Here is a 22574-nt window from a genome sequence, read left to right on the forward strand (position 1 = left end):
TTTAGCCATCTCATCCTGCAGCCTCTTTATCTTAGCTGATAGTGTGCTCATTCCTACTCCTGAATGAGAGGCGGCCCATATAGGCTATTGATTACCAAAACACAGAATGTGTAGGTTTCTGCAGGCCCCAAACTCTTTCTTCTTGGATACTGGATCAATTATATCACTATTTGATCAATGTCAAATCTCCTTCTTATATCAACATGGATAGAAATCTATGTCAATATCCTAATCTAATAGGCATTGTCTAGCAGTCTTTCTATTATCTAGTAGATTCTTTTTTCCTGAGATGGAATTTTCTCCTTTCTGCATTGACTCAGTCAATAGGGAAATACATGAAAAAAATAAAAATACTTTTTGCTTCCACCTGTAATATATTGCTAAAGAGCTACACTTCCTTAGAGTATAGTACTATTGTCTTATCTCACTTTTTCTCCCAATTTTTTTTTTTTTTTTTACTGAAAGCCGTAGTCACTGAGTAAATATAAGGGCGGGGGTCATGGACTGAGTGAAGATGAGTGAAGATGGATAGAAAAGGTACATGATGGAAATGAGAAAGACAGTACTACAGCTCCCAGGCCATGCATGGTTTAATAGCTCTGTTACTTTCTGGTTGACATTGATCTTGTTTTTCTAAATTGGGGGCATTTAATGAGGCAATGACAATGTACATTTATACATACGTCCTGGGAGAAAGGCTTCTAAAATTTCTAGCAGCATTGTGGATGGTCCATCTATGACACTCTGTAGTTCGTTTCACGTAGTACCTATGACACCGATTATAGTACCTTAGTGTTTAGAGGAAATTCCTCCCAGATTAAAATGTCGTTGATGCTGAGAACTTATTTTATGTGTGACTATGAGTTTTTTGGTGTATTTTTCCTGTGATAAGTGCCACTTAGGGTTCTTTCAGTTGTAGGCAACAGAAAATACACTCATATTACTAGCTCATGTAACTTAAAAAAAAAATCTAAGGAGAGAGTTGGATGATTGTATGTATCGTTCATAACTAGCTTCAGTGTTAAACTGATGTCATTGTGACTCAGCCCCTCTCTACTGTGCTGGCTTTTTTCAAGCTCCAGGTAGTAGCCTCAAGCAATTCTACATATCTCCTCATGATAGTAAAATAACTTATATTATCTCTGATTTCACACTACCTGTGGTTTAGTCCACAGAAGAGAAAGCTTCTTTTTCTAGTAGTGCCCATAAAAGTCCTAAATTTCAAGATTAAACACATTTGACCCAGGCAACCACTGATTGCTTTCTGTCACTAAATATTAGTTTGCATTTTCTAGAACTTTCTCTAAATAGAATGATACATTGTGCACTCTTTTTGCCTATATTATTCTACTCAGTATAATTATCTTGATATTTATGCATTTGTTGCATGTATCACTAGTTCATTCCTTCTTATTGCTGCAGAATATTCCATTATATGGATACCTTTTTTAAATCCCTTTGCCTACTAATGGATAGTGGGTTGTTTTTAGTTTTTGGCTATTATAAATAAATCTGTTTGAACATTTATAATAAATAAATAAATAAACACATTTGAGCTTTTTTCCCATCACTGAACCATTAAAATGGCTCGGGAAATGACGAGTATAAACTGGAATCACCTGCTGTAGTTCAGGGACTGGAATTTTACCTAAACCTGTTCCGAAGCAGAGGAGAGGATCATCAAATACAAATGTAGTGATTGCACAAAGAAGGGAATGGAGGTGGTGGGGAGGCAAACAACAAATCTTCATTATGGTGTTTAAGTGGAAAGTTGGAAGAGATTCTGTCAGGATCTGCTAGAAATGCTATTTTAACCTGGAACACTTGTATGCCTTTATAGAACAGATGACTCAGGCATATTGAACCTACGAACAAAATAGAACTTTGAATCTTGAAACTTGTGGGAACAAACTTCTTCAACTGGAATATAAAAGTATAATAATTTTCAATTAAAATTATATTTTGCTGCTTATCTCTCCAGTTCTACTCATGTTTTGATCTTTGTCATGGGCTTTTTGTCATTTTTTAATTAATTTATTTTGTTCATTAAAACATAGTTATATGTATTTATGGAGCACATATTTATGATATATGCAATATAGAGTAATCATATCAGGATAGTATATCTGCCACCTCAAATATTTATCATTTCTTGTATTGGGAACATTCAAAGTCCTCTCTTCTGGCTATTTGAAAATATATAATAAATTATCGTTAACTAAAGTCTTCCTATCGTGCTTAAAACACTAGAACTTATTCCTTCTATATAGCTGTAATTTTGTATTATTTAATCCATCTTTTCTTATCTCCCCTACCCTGCTACCCTTTGTGGCCTCTCACAAGCAGTATTCTACTCTTTAGTTGTATGATACCAACTCTTTTAGCTTCTGCATAAGAGTGAGAACATATAGTATTTATACCTTTCTGTTCTTGGCTTATTTCACTTAACATGTCTTCCAGGCTTATCTATGTTGCCATGAATGGCAGCATTTTTTTTTTTATGGTTCAGTAGTATTTCATTGTGTATGTATAACACATTTTCTTTATCCATTCATCTGTTGGTGGACTTTAAGTTTGATCCTACATTTTGGCTATAGTGCTGCAGTGCTGCAGTAAACATGGGAGTGGAGATATCTTTTTGATGTACTGATTTCCTTTTGTCATGGGGCTGTTTAATCAGTAAGTAAGTAATGAAATGTAAACTAGTAAGAAATGTATTAGAATTGGAAAAATAAAACCCAGTTTTTATTAGCAGTACTGCAAATAGTCTCTATTTCTTAATGCTTTTAAAAATGTACACATAGTCTTTACTAAAATGTCAACATACACATACACACTCATACATATCTCAAATGGAATGTCTGTATCACCAGAAGGTGATTCATATTGAATCAAATTAAGGAAACATCAGTTATTCTTTATACCTATATACATATGTTGTCTTCATACATTTTCTGGTGCTTACAAAAGAATACCTGAAACTGGGTAACTTGTAAAGAAAATAAGTTTATTTCTTACCATTACAGAGGCTAAGGAGTCCAAGGTCAAGAGGCCACATCTGGTAAAAGCCTAAGAGCCTTCCTGCTGGTTGGGACTCTGAAGAGTCCAAAGGCAGTACAGGGAATCACAAGGCAAGGGGGGTGAGCATGCTAACATGCTTAACATGCTTGTTGAGGTCTCTTCCTATTCTTATAATGCCACCACTTCCCCTCCCATGATAACCTACTAATCCACTGAGCCACTAATTCATTAATCCGTGAATGGATTAATTTGTTCACAAGGGCAGAGCCCTCATGATCTAATCAATTTTAAAGGTCCCACGTTTCAATGCTGCCACATTGGGGATTAAGTTTCCAACACATGAAATGTAGAGGATGCAGTCAAACAATAGCAGCAGTCATCAGTAGCTATTTACTGTAGTCAGATTGATGGCCATTTACTGAATTAGAAAAAAACAAGTAGGAGCATATTTTGTGGGGAACATCACAGTTTTTTCTTTAATAACTTAAATTTGAGATTCTATTTAAAATCCATGTGGGGATGTTAAACAGGAAATTATAAATATGAATTAGACTCAAGATAAAAACTTGGGGGTAAATGTATGTATGGTATTTAAATTTCAAAAACTGGATGGGATCACCAAGAGAACAGGTGTGGAGAAGAAATCTAAGGACTGATCCCTAGGACGTTCTAAAATTTGAAGTTCAGGGAGATAACGAGGAATCAAAACAAAAAGATTTAAAAAAAAAAAATGGGGAGAAGGCACTGAAGTAGTAGGGGAATCAAAATAAAACACTTTTCTAAAAGGCAAGTGAAAGAGATGTTTCAAGAGGGTGGATTCAACTGTGATCCAAAGTGGCAACTACTGCTGCTAAAGTAGCAAGTAAAATGAGGACCGGTCATTGACTAGTGGAGGTTTTACTAATTTTGCTAATTAACAACCTGCTTCTTAATCCTCAAATGCAGGATGAATACTTCAGTCTTAATTTTACTTGGCCTGTCTGAAATATTTAACCTGCTTGAGAATGTTCTCCTTTGACATTCAACATATTATTTTCTCTATTATTTTTATTTATTGTATCTCTTTGCCCAGTTGTCTTTTCAGTCTCCTTTTTCTTTCCTGTGCTTATCCCTCAGACATTGGTGTTGCTCAAAATTGTGTATGAAATGCTTATCCAGACCTCTGTACTTTAATTTTAGGAATCTCCACCTACATGTCGCACTGACATTTTGCATTCAATATCTTTTAGTAGAGCTTTACCCCAGACCTGGAGTTCCTACTGAATTCTGTCTCTCAATGAATGGGGCTAAGTTATTCAGTCAGGCAGAAGTCTACAAATCTTTTTTTTTTTTTTTTTTTTTATTATACTTTAGGGTTTTAGGGTACATGTGCACAATGTGCAGGTTTGTTACATATGTATCCATGTGCCATGTTGATTTTTTTTATTTTTATTTTTATTTTTATTTTTTTTTTTTTATACTTTAGGGTTTTAGGGTACATGTGCACAATGTGCAGGTTTGTTACATATGTATCCATGTGCCATGTTGATTTCCTGCACCCATTAACTCGTCATTTAGCATTAGGTGTATCTCCTAATGCTGTCCCTCCCCCCTCCCCCCACCCCACAACAGTCCCCGGAGTGTGATGTTCCCCTTCCTGTGTCCATGAGTTCTCATTGTTCAATTCCCACCTATGAGTGAGCACATGTGGTGTTTGGTTTTTTGTCCTTGCGATAGTTTACTGAGAATGATGTTTTCCAGTTTCATCCATGTCCCTACAAAGGACACGAACTCATCATTTTTTATGGCTGCATAGTATTCCATGGTGTATATGTGCCACATTTTCTTAATCCAGTCTATCGTTGTTGGACATTTGGGTTGGTTCCAACTCTTTGCTATTGTGAATAGTGCCGCAATAAACATACGTGTGCATGTGTCTTTATAGCAGCATGATTTATAGTCCTTTGGGTATATACCCAGTAATGGGATGGCTGGGTCAAATGGTATTTCTAGTTCGAGATCCCTGAGGAATCGCCACACTGACTTCCACAATGGTTGAACTAGTTTACAGTCCCACCAACAGTGTAAAAGTGTTCCTATTTCTCCACATCCTCTCCAGCACCTGTTGTTTCCTGATTTTTTAATGATGGCCATTCTAACTGGTGTGAGATGGTATCTCACTGTGGTTTTGATTTGCATTTCTCTGATGGCCAGTGATGAGGAGCATTTCTTCATGTGTTTTTTGGCTGCATAAATGTCTTCTTTTGAGAAGTGTCTGTTCATGTCCTCTGCCCACTTTTTGATGGGGTTGTTTGTTTTTTTCTTGTAAATTTGTTTGAGTTCATTGTAGATTTTGGATATTAGCCTTTTCTCAGATGAGTAGGTTGCAAAAATTTTCTCCCATTGTGTAGGTTGCCTGTTCACTCTGATGATAGTTTCTTTTGCTGTGCAGAAGCTCTTTAGTTTAATGAGATCCCATTTGTCGATTTTGGCTTTTGTTACCATTGCTTTTGGTGTTTTAGACATGAAGTCCTTGCCCACACCTATGTCCTGAATGGTATTGCCTAGGTTTTCTTGTAGGATTTTAATGGTTTTAGGTCTAACATATAAGTCTTTAATCCATCTTGAATTAATTTTTGTATAAGGTGTAAGGAAGGGATCCAGTTGCAGCTTTCTACATATGCCTAGCCAGTTTTCCCAGCACCATTTATTAAATAGGGAATCCTTTCCCCATTTCTTGTTTTTGTCAGGTTTGTCAAAGATCAGATAGTTGTAGCTATGCGGCATCATTTCTGAGGGCTCTGTTCTGTTCCATTGATCTATGTCTCTGTTGTGGTACCAGTACCATGCTGTTTTGGTTACTGTAGCCTTGTAGTATAGTTTAAAGTCAGGTAGCATGACGCCTCCAGCTTTGTTCTTTTGGCTTAGGATTGACTTGGCGATGCGGGCTCTTTTTTGGTTCCATATGAACTTTAAAGTAGTTTTTTCCAATTCTGTGAAGAAAGTCATTGGTAGCTTGATGGGGATGGCATTGAATCTATAAATTACCTTGGGCAGTATGGCCATTTTCACGATATTGATTCTTCCAACCCATGAGCATGGAATCTTCTTCCATTTGTTTGTATCCTCTTTTATTTCATTGAGCAGTCGTTTGTAGTTCTCCTTGAAGAGGTCCTTCACATCCCTTGTAAGTTGGATTCCTAGGTATTTTATTCTCTTTGAAGCAATTGTGAATGGGAGTTCACTCATGATTTGGCTCTCTGTTTGTCTGTTATTGGTGTACAAGAATGCTTATAAAAATCTTAAGTTCTCCCTCTCCCTTGCTGCCAGTTAGTTTATTAGCTCAGCCCCTTGTCTTTCTCATCTACTTATACATGTTTTGCCACCCGGTCCCCCAGAGGCCTTTTCAAAATAGTGTCAGGGTGATATTAGTAAATCACAAAATGGGATTTTTGTGTGATTTTAAAATATCATTAGCATGTTGAAAATGTTTCAAAGACTCCCCATCCCCTATAAAGTAAAATCCACAATTCTTACCATGATCTCCATGACTTTTTATCGTTCTGTCTCTGCCTGTCTGTTCATTCTCATGTTCCACTACTTCTCTTTATGTGCCATTATACTTTAGGCACAGAAAAATATTTCTGTCTCAAAGTTCCAGCCCCACCTTTTTTTTAATACAGCCTTCTTGGCCATCTAAATCATAGGCACATTTTTCTTTCTGTTCCTCCAGGTATGTGTTCATTCTCTATTATAGCAGCTATTGCATATTGTTTCATACATATTGTCTAATAGATTTATTTGTGTCTATTAGAAATGAAATCGAGTGCAAATAACAGAAAATCAGTAACTAAAACAGACTGCCTTTTTTTCTTATAACAAGATGCCTGAAGATGGTACAACAATAGTGTTAGAATTGCAGCATCTCTGCAGTTTTCTTGGCCTTTCCTTCGGGGATGCAAGACAGCTGCTGCAGCAACAGCATCACATCAATGTGCCGGTCAGAAGGGCAGGAGAATAACACCACAGATCTCCACTTGTATCTCCTTAGCTGAAGCTCGATCAGATGCCCACACCTAGGCGTCTAATTGTCCAAGGATGATGAAATTACTATGACTGACATAGACCAATCTTCATTCTCCTCCTAGGAATAGGTAAACAGCCTTTCCTCCCTGAGATCAATGTAATTCCACCTGTACCAAAAGAATGTGGGACTCCGTTGGCAGGGAAAGAGACAAGTGAGAATGGTTGTTGGTAGATTAGACAACATATATGTCTGCTGTGTGTCTAGCTCTTCTGCTGTAACTTTCTTGAAGCAGCTTTTTTTTTCTCCTTTGTTTACTTCTTGTTTATCTTTGTATCTTTAATAACTGGCTTTAGTTCCTGGCCGTGATTTATACTATTTGCCAAAATGAATGAAATAAAATGCTGCAACAGATATATATGGATTAATTTTTCACTACATAATATGTGATATTAATGAGATAGAAACATAGGCAAATAATACATTTGGTAAGGAAAAATGACACCAATTCTGCTTATTATATTACTATAGACAGTAATGACTGAATTTTAATAACCATGTATACTTGGGGTGATGAAACATGGTAATTATACTTAAAGACAAGAAACTAAGAAGGCTGTAAGTAATTGACATTATTGACTAATTGAGAATTCCACTTTGTAAAATATGATTTGAAAATAGGCAACCTAAGAGTTGACCTGAGATTTGGCTGCATAACCGAGAAATGCAACATTACAGTGGCTTAAAACTCCAGGTTTTCCAGGATTGAGACATCTTCGAGTTCCCGTTCTACTATTCTTTGGTATAACCCTTGTCCTTATGATCCAAGATATTTGCTAATGTGCCAGCCTTCCTTTCCAAGTTCCAAATGGAAGAAAAAGGGTGAGCTGAAAATGGTATGCCTTTTCTCTTAATGCAAACAATAAATCCCAATGCTTTTTATTTTCAAAAATTTGTGGAAATATAGTGTTTAAGATACTTTCCATTTTAAAAATTATTTTCTCCAATGTTAGATTCATCTGCATTTTACAAAATGCTTTTCATGGGATATTTTTAATTTATTTACTTTAAGTCTTGGGAAATAGCAAAGATGAAGATGAATTTTAGACAGGGAAATATAGGCTTATCCAAAAATATACATACTTTTGAACAGCTTATTATACTTTTTCTGCTGCATCAAGCCACTTTCATAAAAGAGTAAAATGTTTTTATTTGAATTTTAATAAAGACTGCATTTATATTTCTTAGAAATAAAGTGTACTTAAACTGTTCGATAGATTTTCTTAGAAAACCAAATTATATTAAATAGCAATTAACTTAGAAGTCTATTTTTTCCTCTAAAAATTAATAATATTTTATTCATGAGGCACTATGGCATATGTGGGACATTTTAGACTTGTTATATTACCCTAATGCAAGTGATTTTTTAATGTTTAGACTAGAACAATTAGGGATTCTGGCTAGGAATTTTGGTTAAATTTTCAGGAGATGAGGGCTGAGTAATTCATGAAAAAGAACTCATTGACTATGATGATTATGATTCATACTACACAAACATATCTTCCAGAGGCAATTCTTCCCTTAGGTTGTTTTTATTTTTGTTTTTAAGCATAAATAGAACATTATCAGCAGTCACTACCACCACCAAGGATACCACTAGCAGAATAGATAAATATTGTACATTTTTGTGCTTTGTATTCATGGAATACAATATTATTTTTATATCTGGCTTATTTCATTGTTTGTGAGTTTCATCTATAGGGTTGCATGTAGTTGTTACTTATTCTCATTATTATAAACTTTTCCACACAGTATGAATATACTGTATTTATCATTGTACTATTAAAGTATACTTGAGCAGTTTATACTTTATAAATGGAAATACTGTGAATATTCTAATACATGTCTTTTGATGAACATTACCCATTGCTGTTGGCTATACACTTAGGAGTGGAAATGCTGGTCATAGGGTATGTATTTGTTTGGCGTTAGAGGATTCGGCCAATGAGTTGTCCAAAGCATTTGCTCCAGTTTACATTCCCCTGAGCAGTATATGAGTTTCAGTTACTCTGCATTGTGCCAATCTGTGGTATTGAGCATTTTAGTCCTTCTGTTGGGAGTGTAGCAGTATCTCTTTGCAGTTTTACTTTGTATTTCCCTTATGACTAGTGTTATTGAGCAACTTCTTATATGCTACTTAGTTATTTGGATCATCCAAGTTCTGAACTTATCTTCCCTTTTGTCCATTTTTCTATTGGTTTGACAGTCTGTTTTTTTTTTTTTTTTTTTTTTGGGGGTGTAAGTGTCCTTTGTTGAACATAAGTGCTGTAAACATTTTCTCCCTTGCCTTTCACACTTTTAACAATGTCTTGATGAATGCAAGTGTTTTAGTCTGTTTTGTGTTGCTATAAAGGAATGCCCAAGGCTAAGTAATCTATAAAGAAAAAATACTTATTAAGCTCATGATTCTAATGCCTGGAAAAGTTCAAGATTGAGTGAGCACTTGGTTAGGGGCTCAGGCTGCCTCCACTCATGGTGGAAGGTGAAAGGGAGCTTGTGTGTACAAAGAACACACAGCAAGAAAGTCAACAAGGAGCTGGGAATGCCAGGGTCTTTTTAACAACCAGCTTTCTTGGGAACTAGAGTGAGAACTCACCCTTTTCCTGAGAGAAGACATTAATCTATTCATAAGAGAGCTGCCCCCATGACACAAACACCTTTCCATTACATCCATCACACCTCCAACATCATGATCAAATTTCAACATGAGGTTTGAGGGAGGACAAACATCCAAATTATAGCAATAAGTTTGTAACCATAATATTGTCCTATATGTCAATGTGTTCCCTTGTGATTGGCATTTTTGGTGTCCTATTTAATGAGTCTTTTCCTATCCCTAAGATAAGATGTTATCATTAGTTTTCTTTTAAAGCTTTAATACTTTACTTTTGTATTTACTTTTATAATCATCCTCTCTTTCTAAAATTATGTTAGCTTACTGTCGAGATTATATATATATATATTATATATATATACACACATACTTATATTTCCATAAGGGTATTCAATTATGCAGAATCATTTACTGAAAGGTCTGTTCTGTGCCCCACTAAATTGTCACCTTCACCATAAATCAATGGTATATGAAGAGATCTATCCTGGACTCTTGCTGTTCCATTAGTCAGTTTGTGTATCTTTGCATCACCACCACCCTGTTTTAATTATAATAGCTTTATAATAGATAGTGTAACATTAGGCTTGTTCATATAAAACTCAGTCTTTTTCAAGACTGCCTTGGCTATTCTTGGGCATTTACATTTTCATATGCATTTTAGAATTCGCTTGGCACTTTTCATGCATAAAAAAATCTGCTAGGATTTTTGATTAGGATTGAATTAAATCTGAAGATTAATTTTGAGAGAATTTACATTTTCACAACATTTAATCTTCTAATTCATTAACTCGATGTATCTTTACTTTTTTGTTTAAGATTTTTATGTTTAATTTATGAGAGACATTGCTGTGTAGTTCCCTTCTTATACGTCTTTTTCAGGTTTGGGGAAGATACAAAGAAGTGAGAAGTGATTCCTTTTACTATATTCTCAAAGAGTTTGTGTAACATTTCTTTTTGAACTATTTTAAAGAATTCTCCAGTGAAATGATCTGGGCCTGGAAGAGTGTGTGTGGGAAAAGTTTTACATGTAGACTTATATTCATATTCAGGCTAAATCGATTTTCTCATTCTTCTATCAACTTTGGTAACTTGTATTTCTTTTTGAAGAATGTGTCCATTCATCCAAGTTATCCAATATATTGGTGTGAAGGTGGATATAATATTCTTATTTTTTTATGTCAGTAAGTTCTATAGTGATGTATTTTTTATTCCTGATAAGGATCTGATATGGATATTTGTGTTTTTTCTGTATTTTTCTTGATCAATCCTTCTGCGAGTTGATCTAAGGGAAGCAGTGTTTGGTTTAGTTGATTTCCTCTACTGAATTTTGTAAACTATTTTGTTGCTTTCACCTCTTTTTGGAATGATTTCCTTTTCTACATTTTTTGGGCTTGATTTGCTTTTCTTTTTCCAGTTTTTAAAGATAGAAACTTAAATCTTTGACTTTTCTTCCTTCTCCTTTTCTACTAGAAAAAAGTGAAATATAATTGATGCTATAATCCTCCGCCACTCAAGCATTGATCTGGCTGCAACCCACAAATTTCTGTGTTTAGACTTTGCTATTTAGTGCTAAATGTTTTCTAACTTCCATTTTTATTTCTTTTCTGATTCCAAGATTATTTAGAAATGCATTCTTTAATTTCTAGATAGTTGTGGATTTTGTAGTTTTATTTATTGATTTCCGACTTAATTCTATCCTGATTTTAAAATATACTCTGAATGATTTCAGTGTTTTAAACTTTGGTTAAATTTTCCTTATGGCTCTGCACATGGTTTATTTTTGTAAGTAGCCCATGTTTATTTGAAAAGAATGTGAATTCTATCATTATTGGGTACAGTATCATATATATGTCAGTTGAGTCCTTTTCTGTATGTTGTTCAGATCCTATGGGGTTTTATCTGTTTATTCTATCAGCTGTTGAGATTTGTTACTTAAAATCTCCCATTATGAGTGTAGATTTACATAGATTTCCTTTAATTGTGTCATTCTTTTTTTGTCATTCTTGCTTTATATAATTGAAAACTATGTATGTCATTTGGATGCAACCAGTTTTAGGATTATTATACATTTCAGTCTCATTGTCACCTTTATTTTTAAGCAACGTTCCTCTCTTTTTGGTAATATTTCTTGCCTTAAAATCTGTTTTATCTTTGATATATGTAAGATCTTTCTTTTGGTTAATATTTGTATAGTTTATCATTTTCTGATCTTTGACTTTGAACCATTCTGTAACCTTTTATTAAAGTGTGCCCCATGTAAAGAGTTGAATTTTTTAATGTAGATGCTAATTTTATTTTGATTTATAATTTTATTTTCTCTTATTCAATATTTAACTGTTATAATTTTATTTATATATACAAACTTTTTCTCATTTACAATTTTTGTTTTCTGATTTACAATTTTTAATGAGTTACACTTTCCTTCAATTAACTTGCTAATAGTATGTTTATTTACTGTTCTTTTTTGTAATTACCCTGGAGATTCCAGTATGTAAATTTGACTCGTTATGGTTTAATACAAATGATTACTTTTACCTCTTCTTTAATACTAATACTAACTCCATTTATCCTGCTGTCTTTTGTGTTACTGTTTTCATATAATTTAGTGCTACAAATATTTTAAATTTCATGACATTACAATGATCATTTTGTATAGTTAATATTTATTTATATTTAACTACGTATTTTCCCTTTCTGATGATCTTCAATATTTCTAACATTTTCATGTTTCTTATCCTTCTACCTAAAGAAATCCCATACATTTTTTTTCTAGAATGGGTCTACTAGCAATGAATTTACTAGGTTTTGTTTGTATGAAAACTTACAATGAAAACGTTCATATTCTTCCATTTTTAAATTATGTTTACTGAATTTTTAGTTATCTTTTTCTCAGCACTTTAAAATGTAATTTCTTTGCATTCTCCACTCCATTATTTCTGTTGATCTTTGACTGTAACATGACCATTTTTAAGATTTAATATTTTCTTTTTGTGGTTTCTGTCATTTTAGTGTGATGTGCATAGATAAGGTATCAGTTTGACTTACCCTGCTTGGAGCTTGGTAGCTTCAGAAATCTTAGTTTTAAAATCAGTTTCAGAAATTTCTCATTCTTTATCTCTCTTTGGTTCCACTATATTATCCCTTTCCTCTCTTTCTTATACTACTCTTACATACATGTTTAACTTTTCAGCATACCTTATCTGTCTCTTATGCTTTGTTCTATTTCTCTTTTTCTCTATGCATTGATTTTGGCATATACCATTTATTTATGTTCCACTGCACTAATAGTGACTTTTGGGGTATCCAATCAACTAATAAATTCATCCATTGAGATATAAATTTCAGATACTGTGTTTTTCAGTTTTAGAGTATAGTATTCATTTTATTTTAATTTTAATCAATTAATTTTTTTTGAGATATAATCTGTGTCATCCAGGCTGGATTGCAGTGGCATGATCTCGGCTCACTGCAACCTTTGCCTCCCAGTTTCAAGCAATTCTTGTGCCTCAGCCTTCTGAGTAGCTGGGACTACAGGTGTGTACCACTACACCTGGCTAATTTTTATATTTTTAGTAGAGACAGGGTTTCACCATGTTGGCCAATCTGGTGTCAAACTCTTGGCCTCAAGTGATCTTCCCTCTTTGGCTTCCCAAAGTGCTGGGATTACAGGTGTGAGCCACCATGCCTGGCCTTTATTTTTATATATTCCAATTATCTGGTAAAAATACTTCCTTTTTCAACTATTTTACTTTATTTAGTACTGGACATTAAAGATAGTATATGACCTAAGCTAAAGAGAAGCATAGTATATACTTTGTCACTAAAAACTTCAAACTGTGGAGGGTACTGTGATGCATGCTTGTAATCCCAGCTACTTAAATGACTAAAGTGGGAGGACTGCTTGAGCCCAAAAGTTTGAGGCCAGTCTGAGCAATACAGTGAGACCCCATCTCTTTTAAAAAATTTCAAACTGGGATCACTAATAATTGGAGAGTGTGGTCAGCTGCACTATTTTTTCTTGTTGTTAACGGGTGAGCTTGGAATGTCTGATCAAAGTATGAAATACTGAATCCGAAATATTTTTCTATGTAGATTTCTTCAGGCCTTTCAGAACATGATAGTGGAGATCTGCTCAAGTACACATTTTCTGTGGTAATAGTAAGAATTAAGGATGTAGAGGACCTGCTATAGATGTGACATAAACAGGCTGAGATGATTATGGCAAAGTCGTTACATTTCCTGTTGGTATTTCTTTGGATCCCAAACACATTTCCTTGATCTAATCCATCTTCAGCTTATTTAGAAAGACTTCTGTTTTTATTCCTGCCCCATCATAGGGATTATTTATTTTTTGTTTCTGCCTTCTTCATCTGCTTGTCCCTGACATTGCTTCTAACAATACTTGTGGAATAGAGAAGAATTTGTACTACATCCCAGAGATAGATTTAAGTTGATGTGTTCTGAAATATTGTTGGTTGGGGTTAGTGGACAGAAAACTCTAATGGAAAAGTAAAAAGGAGAAATGAAATTGCCCAAGTGAAGTTAGAAAATATAATTTAATTACACTGTATCTCTATGTGGACATGTTAATTTCTGCATTTTCCCCTTTTAATTCTGTTAATACGAGAAAGCACTGCTGTGGATTTTTAGTATGTAATTTCTTTTTATTCAGATTATATACCTGAAAGCAGAAATTGTAATCTAATGTTTTATTGCAGCAAAATGTACTCATTAGCATAATTAGCATAAAATAAATATTGTAAACTCCCTGGAAATCTCCCTCAGGGCTTCTTTTAGTTACAGTTTCTGTTCCCCCTCAAAACTCTTTCACAACTTCTAATAACACAGAATTAATTTTGCTTATTTTAACTTACTCTAAATGGAATCATGTAATATGTATCCTTTTATGTTTGACTTTTGATTATCATAGTTCATTCGAATTATTTTACAGTACCCTAATGTAGTATTATACTACAATTTTGATCCCCAGTTTATGAGAGTCTGGTTCTTAGCGAAGATTTGTGGGTCTCTCCTATACCCCTTAACCCCTTTCTGTGGCAGCCAGTCTCTGCTTTGTATGTGTGAGTGTTGAGTAAGAGAGCTTTTTTTGCATTTCCTCAAACAGTGGCAGATCTATGCCTTGTTTTTGGACAGAACTGGGGACTAAGATTTTTCCCAGCCTGCTCCCTAGGGTATGACAGCTTTTGCTTCTTCCCTTTTCCTAGAACCAGTGATTTTTCCCTGGTTCCTAGGGTCAGAAAGGAGAGTTTTCTATCCCTCCTCAGAGACAAATGAGGTTTGCTTTTATTCCTTCTCCATTGTTCCTGGAAATGAAGGTGTTCCATTTATATGTAAGTGGAAACAAGCATAACTCGGAATTTCTGTATTTTTGCCTGCCTGGTCATTATTTTATTAAGTGCTGATAATTTAATGTTATCTTCCTCCAGAGAGAATATACTTTTGCTCATGGAGGGAGTTAGAGTAGGGCAGTGCTATAGATTGGATGTTTATCCCTGAAAATCCATGTTGAAATTTGATTGCCCATGTTGCAGTGAGGTTATAATGAGGTGTTTGGATCATGGAGTAGATCCCTCATGAATTGTTTGGTGTCGTCCTTGCAGTAATGAGCAAATTCTTGCTCTATGAGTTCCTATTAGAGCTGGTTGTTTAAAAAAAAAAAGCCTGGCATCTCCTTCACCTTTTCTTGCTCCCTCTCTCTTTCCACTTCGTCTCTGCACACACCAGCTCCTCTTCCCCTCTGCAATCAGTGGAAGTAATCTGAGGCCCTAACCAGATGCAAATTCTGGTGTCATGCTTCCTGTATAGCCTGTAGAACCATGAGCCAAATAAACCTCTTTTCTTTATAAATTACCCAGCCTTATAGCAAGACAAACAGACGAAGACAGGCAGGTCACATTATTCAAGTCATTAAATGAATTTACTTATGTTGAGCCTCAGGCTTTGTGAGAAATGGTCTATTTCCATTTCTTCCTTATTATTAAGATATAGGCCCATATGGTCCTCACTGAAAGGACATCGTTATCACCCAATGCCAAGACCAGCTTGGTCGGGGAGATGCTAGCAGTGCTAGAGGAATTAAAGACACATACACAGAAATATAGAGTGTGGAGTGGGAAATTAGGAGTCTCACAGCCTTCAGAGCTAAGAGCCTCGAATGGAGATTTACCCACATATTTATTGACAGCAAGCCAGTGATAAGCATTGTTTCTATAGATTATAGATTAACTAAAAGTATTCCTTACAGGAAACAAAGGGATGGGCTCTGGTTAGTTACCTGCAGCAGGAGCATGTCCTTAAGGCACAGATGGCTCATACTGTTGTTTGTGGTTTAAGAACGCCTTAAGTGGTTTTCCGCCCTGAGTGGGCCAGGTGTTCCTCGCCCTCATTCTGGTAAACAACAACCTTCCAGCGTGGGCATCATGGCCATCATGAACATGTCAGAGTGCTGCAGAGATTTTGTTTATGGCCAGTTTTGGGGCTAGTTTATGGCCAGATTTGGGGGCCTATCCTCAGCAACCTAATAGATATTTACAGAACATTTTATCCAACAGCTGCAGAATACACATTTTTCTCCCCAACACATGCATCATTTATAAGGGGAGACCATATGTTAGGCCACAAACTGTCTTAAAAAATTCAAAAAAGTTGAAATCATATGAAATACCTTTTCTGGTCACAATGGAATAAAACTAGAAATTAGTAACAAGAGAAACTTTGGAAACTATACAAACACATGAATATTAAACAATATGCTCCTGAATGACTGCTGGGTTAATGGATAAATTAAAGAAATTGAAAATTTTTTGAGGCAAATGAAAGTGGAAACACAACTTACCAAAACCTATGGGATATATTGAAAACAGTATTAAGAGAAACACTTACAGCAATAAATGCCTACACCAAAAAAGTGGAAAAACTTGAAATAAATAAACCTATGATGCATCTTAAAGAACTATGAAAGCGAGAGCAAACCAAATTCAGAATTAGTAGAAGAAGTAATACATATCAGAGCAGAAATAAATGAAATTGAAACAAATACAAAAGATCAATGAAGTGAAAAGTTGGTTTTCAGAAAAGATAAATAAAAACAAACTGTAAGCCAGACTAATAATAAAAAAGACCTAAATAAATTCAGAGATGAAAAAAAGAGACATTACAACTGATGCTACAGAAATTGAAAGGTTCATTAAAAATACTATTAGCAATTACATGCCAATAAATTAGAAAACCTAAAAGAAAAGGACACACAACCTACAAAGATTGAACCATGAAGAAATCCAAAACCTGAATAGACCAATAGCAAGTAACAATATCAAAATGATAATAAAAAGTCTCCCATCAAGGAAAAGTTCAGGGCACAATGGCTTTACTGCTGAATTTTACCAAACAATACCAAAGAAAAACCAAACAATACCAAACAATACCAAAGAAAAACCAATACCAAATTTACTCAAATTATTCTATAAAATAGAGGAGGAAATACTTCCAAACTCATTCTTTGAGGCCAGTATTACCCTAATACCAAAACCAGACAAAGACACAACAAAAAAAGAAAATTAAAGGCCAATGTTTCTGATGAATATTGATGCAAAAATATTCAACAAAATACTAGCAGACTGAATTCAACAGCATATTAAAAAAAGACCATTCATAAAGACCAAGTGGGATTTATCCTAGGGATGCAAGGATGGTTCAACATATGCAAATCAAATTATACATCATGTCAACAGAATGAAGGACAAAAACCATATGATCATTTCAATTGATGCTGAAAAAGCATTAAGAAAATTCAGCATTCCTTCATGATAAAAACCTTCAAAAAACTGGATGTAGGAGGAACATAACATGACACAATAAAAGCCACATATATATACTAAATGGTAAAAAACTGAAAGCCTTTCCTCAAGATCTGCAACAAGACAAGGGTGCCCATTTTTACCATTGTTATTCAACTTAGTTTTGGAAATCCTAGCTAGGGCAATCAGACAGGAGAAAGGGATAAACGGCATCCAAGTTGGAACAAAAGAAATCAAATTGTCCTTGTTTGCAGAGGATATGATCTTATATTTAGGAAAACCTAAAGACTCCACCAAAAAAACTAGAACTGATAAATTCAGTAAAGTTGCAGAATGCAAAATCAACATACAAAAATAAGCAGCATTTCTATATGCCAACAGTGAACAATCTGAAAAGGAAATCAAGGCTGGATGTGGTGGCACGTTTGTAATCTCAGCACTTTGGGAGGGTGAGGTGGGTGGATCACTAGAGGTTAGGAGTTCAAGACCAGCCTGGCCAACATGGCAAAATGCCATCTCTACTAAAAATACAAAAATTAGCCGAGTGCAGTGGCGCACGCCTGCGGTCCCAGCTACTTTGGAGGTTGACGCATTAGAATCGCTTGAACCCAGGAGGTGGAGGTTGCAGTGAGCCCAGACTGTGCCACTGTACTCCAGCCTGGGTGACAGAGTGAAATCGTGTCTCAAAATAAAAAAGAAAGAAAAGAAATCAAGAATGTAGTCCCGTTTATAACAGCTACAAATAAACTAAAATACTTGGGAAAAAACTTAACCAAAGAAGTGCAAGAGTCTATAATGAAAACTATAAAACATTGATGAAACTGAAGAGGACACAAAATGGAAAGATCTTCCATGTTCAAGGATTGGAAGAATCAATATTGTTAAAATGTCTGTACTACCCAAAACAATCTACACATTCAGTGCAATCCCCATCAAAATACCAATGACACTCTTCACAGAAATAGAAATAATAGTCCTGAAATGTATATGGAACCACAAAAGACCCAGAATAGCCAAAAGTCATCTTGTGAAAAAAATGGAGAAATCACAGACTACTTGTGTGCTTGACTACTCAATGCCTGCAATAAGTTTTCTGACAATGAAAACTACTTTACTTCATTTTCTATTTTATTTTAATTAGTGATATTTAATATTTTGTTTTTGTCATTTATTTCTATCACTAATTTTAACAGGTAGTAAGAATTTTCTGACTAAAATAAGTTAAATGTGTGAGTTTAATGAAATATCAATTAGACTCATGGACATAGATACAGGGATGTGAAGATGTGTAATAAATTTCCTCAAAAGTTTCTTCTTTTCTCAGTTACTGCTGAGAGATCATGGCATGCTTCCCCTCTGAGGTCAGCTAAAGGTTTCAACTCTGCATCCCAGGGAGGGGCGAGAGTTAAAACCCATTTACCATTCTTATACTAAATGAACCAGACCCCATCTATTCTCATACAATCAAAATACTTGGAGTACAACAAAAAAAGTATTTTTTATGCAAGATAACATTTAATCTGAGATTACATAATATGAAATCTCCTGCTTTTCTTATTCCTTGCAAATATAATAAATAGTGCTCATGGAAAAGTATCAGGACATAAGAAATAAGAACTATTATATGCTCTATGAATAAGGTATTTTATTTACACTGGATTTCTAATAGTATAATAAAGACACACTTGGTGATGGCATGATGACAAAGTACTTTTACTAATTCAAGTTTTATTTTACTCTTAAAAAACACCAAAAACAATTTCTTAAGTGATTTTGTTTAGCTGCTACCCCACAAGGAATTGGATAGTAATCCCATTTTACTTAGATACATTTCCTTAGATCTTTTCCAACTTTCAGTAATATATGCCTTCAGTTCATGTGAACTGTCACTAGGTGACAAACTTTCATAGCACCGCATGTGCCAATTCACTCAACATACATTTTGTATCTTCTATACAAAGATGATTAAGGCTTGGTCTTTTGAGGAACTCACAATTTATGTCTACACAAATAATCACTATCTAATACCTACAAATACAGATATGAAGGAGCACAGACAAGAGATTTGAGGATTTGAGAAAGTCATCAAAAGAAAGAGGTATTTAATTTGAGTCTTGAAAAACTTGCAAGAGCTCACTACTCACAGGAAAAGGTGAAAGGGGCAGCCTGGGGAAAACATTTAAAAGCTTCCAGGCAAAAAGCCTTAAAAGCATAGAAGGACAACATATATTTGGGAAATACATTGAAAGCAGAGAACAGTAAGTAAACTATTGCATTAGTTTGTACAGGACACAATGAAAGGTTTCATTAAAAGTAGTGGCATTAATAATGAAGATAAGGGCCTTCTGAATAGACTTTTTCAAAGTAATTTGGTAAGACTCGGTGATCAAATGTAGTAGGAGGAGATGAGGTTGATGGAATAATCAAAGATGACTTGATATTTTCATCTCAAGTTACTATCTAGAATATAATGATAGTCATTGAAATGGAGAATGTAAGAGAAAGAATATTTGGGGTGGTAGAAAGGAAAACCTTACTTGAAAGAGATACATTAGGTTTTAAATATGTTAATATTGAGATTATCAGGTAAAGGGCTGAGAGATCTAGATTCAGCAGGTAGCTCGAAATGGAGTTTAGGAGCTTGGTATGGCCTGTAGGTTGTGTTATGGGAGACACACGGGAATTACTGAAGCAGAGACAAGGTTGGTAGAGTTGTTGGGCCAGTACTAGGTAAAAGTTCAAGGTAGGGTAAAAAAAGCTGATGGCAGGACTTAGATAAAGAATTGCAACTCAAAATACGATAAGCCAGAGACAACAATGAAGAGAGGACAAATCCAGAGGATAGGATAAGGCAGGCGATTAAAAACCTGAGCAGATAGGCAGGAACGAGGCGCTTTGTGGAAACTAAAAGAGCAGGGCAGAATAGCCAAGATAACAGATTCAAGGAAGTCATCGAAATGTAAACAAATTAAGCAAGAGATTTTGCCAGTCCTGGAGCTTATTGCATAAGCAAGAACCTATTCCCAAGCATTTTGACTTGAGGCTTCACTCAGATATTATTGAAAATACTTCTAAAGAGTAAGGAATCACAGTAGAGATAAGGCTGTTCTCAACTAGCTGCAGTGATAATTATATTCCATACAAGTGTATCTTCCTATGCCAGAACAAAAGCTATCTTACTTTTTGGATATTGAAGAATGAAACACTCAAATTACAAAAATTGTAATCTCCCCCCTCCCCTACCCTCCTTCCTTCTTTTCCTTTGTTGCTTAATTCTCTTTTCATTATTTTACTCATTTTCCCTTTTTCTCTTCCCTTCCTTCCTTCTTTCCTCACTTCCTACCGTCCATCCTTCTGCCCTTTGTCCTTCCTTCCTTTATTTTGTCTCTGTTGAAGAAAAGATAACTTAGAACCTGTTGTATGTTGAATTAAGCATCTAAACATGATAAAGGATATTTTGAAGTCCAAATATTCTCCAGTGTAGGAAGAAATATCTTACTCATCTTGGCTAGTAAATATTTCCTTCTAAAAATGAGTAAAACTAGAATTAAATTACATTCATGTGATTTTGACTCTGTTGAACATATTAGCACTATATTAAATGGTGTCTTTAAACTTTTTGACGCGGTTAGGTGGTTAGCAATTAACTGAAATGTAAAATGATTTAACTCAACTATGGGGCTGGAAGCAAACAGAAATATAGGATTGGTTTTATCATTGTATACCTTTTAACTTAGAAAGCTTCAGTTCCTGAGGTTGAAAATGTAAATCATTTTCTGCTGCCCGTTTTGTGATTTTTATGGATACCTTATTTTTAACTTGGTAACTTTTAGAAATCATTGACCTGTTTCTTATAAAAGTTAAATCTAAGTTTTTTTTAAGAATGTAAACAGAAAGGTTAATAAAATATTTAATAATAGCATTATCTGGTACTATCCAACGTTATTACCGATTTTTTTCTTATTTTCTTATTTACTTGTAAATAATTAAAATTGTTTCAGCTGAAATATTTGTGCAGTTCTAGCCTTTTGTACTGAACATCATTTCACGAGGGAGATTTTGGTAAATCTTGTTTGGTTGAAACACATTGTTGTTACTTTAGGTGCTGACTATTCTGATGCTGAGTTTCCAATTGCCTTGATTAAAGTAGAAACAATCTATGGCTTGGATGACTTACATTTCAAATTGGTTTGAGCAAGATGATTGGTATGAAGGACTACAAAGAGTAAGATATATTTATTTGTAATTACAATTTCCTGCGATTGTTTTTCTGCTTTGCTTCTCATATAGTTCTATTTCTGTGTCATTTATATTGTGGACATTTTCGCATTGCAAAATTCTGAGCATGAATAAGACACTTATTTGCTAGTTTTTAAAGCAAAAGTAAGAATATAATAAGGGTAATTATATATTGAAGAAAGGGCATTTTTTTCTATCCTAATTTCAGATGAGTTCTTAATGTTTTCAAATTCTCTTAGGCTTTAAATATAAAATAACATTTTATATATTGAGATTAATATATGAAAATAGCAATAATTTCAAGCAAGTCTTTCCCATAAAGAAAATCACTTAATGAAACAATATAAATGTATGCTGATACAATTTATTAAACAAATATTTTAAAAGGAAATGAAAACAATTCTGAAGAAGAGTGCCATGTTGCATCTGATAAATTTTTAGGCCCTTAATTATGTTTGAAAACAAACTGCATTGTTAGTGTGGCAACATTTGCATAGTATTTTGAAAATAGTATTCTAACCTATTATTACAATAATAGAAAAAAATGCTATTTAAAATGTACCTTGTCAAATGGATTTAGTCTAGAATAATATATGATTTCTCTTTGATTATTTTCACTTTTTAAATTTCTTGATTATTTAAATGAAGACAATTTGTGTATTTTTATTTTATTAGTTAGTGGGACTATGTTCAATTTTACTAGATTTTTCACCACTGTTGTTCAAGGGCATAGGCTACCAAAGATATACGGTACTTTATTTTTCTTTCTTTTTCTTGAGATTCCCATCCTAAGCACATTAATTACAGATATTTTCTCAGT

At 34.3% G+C, this 22574-nt stretch overlaps 1 protein-coding gene across 9 annotated transcripts in view; it reads left to right on the forward strand.

Annotated features, from left to right (window-relative positions):
- The window catches only part of WDR17 (WD repeat domain 17), a 115154-nt gene that overhangs the window by 10442 nt on the left and 82138 nt on the right, over nt 1–22574 (forward strand). For 3 of the 9 annotated variants that reach the window (XM_055276444.2, XM_055276445.2, XM_055276447.2), the window contains exon 2: nt 21618–21740. The exons of the other annotated variants lie outside the window; for them this stretch is intronic. In XM_055276444.2, the coding sequence (XP_055132419.1) occupies nt 21675–21740 (66 nt within the window). In that variant the 5' untranslated portion in view covers nt 21618–21674. The remainder of the gene's footprint in view (nt 1–21617; nt 21741–22574) is intronic. 9 annotated transcript variants of the gene reach the window in all.

This window comes from Symphalangus syndactylus, chromosome 4 (assembly GCF_028878055.3).
Source record: "Symphalangus syndactylus isolate Jambi chromosome 4, NHGRI_mSymSyn1-v2.1_pri, whole genome shotgun sequence".
Lineage (NCBI taxonomy): Eukaryota > Metazoa > Chordata > Mammalia > Primates > Hylobatidae > Symphalangus > Symphalangus syndactylus.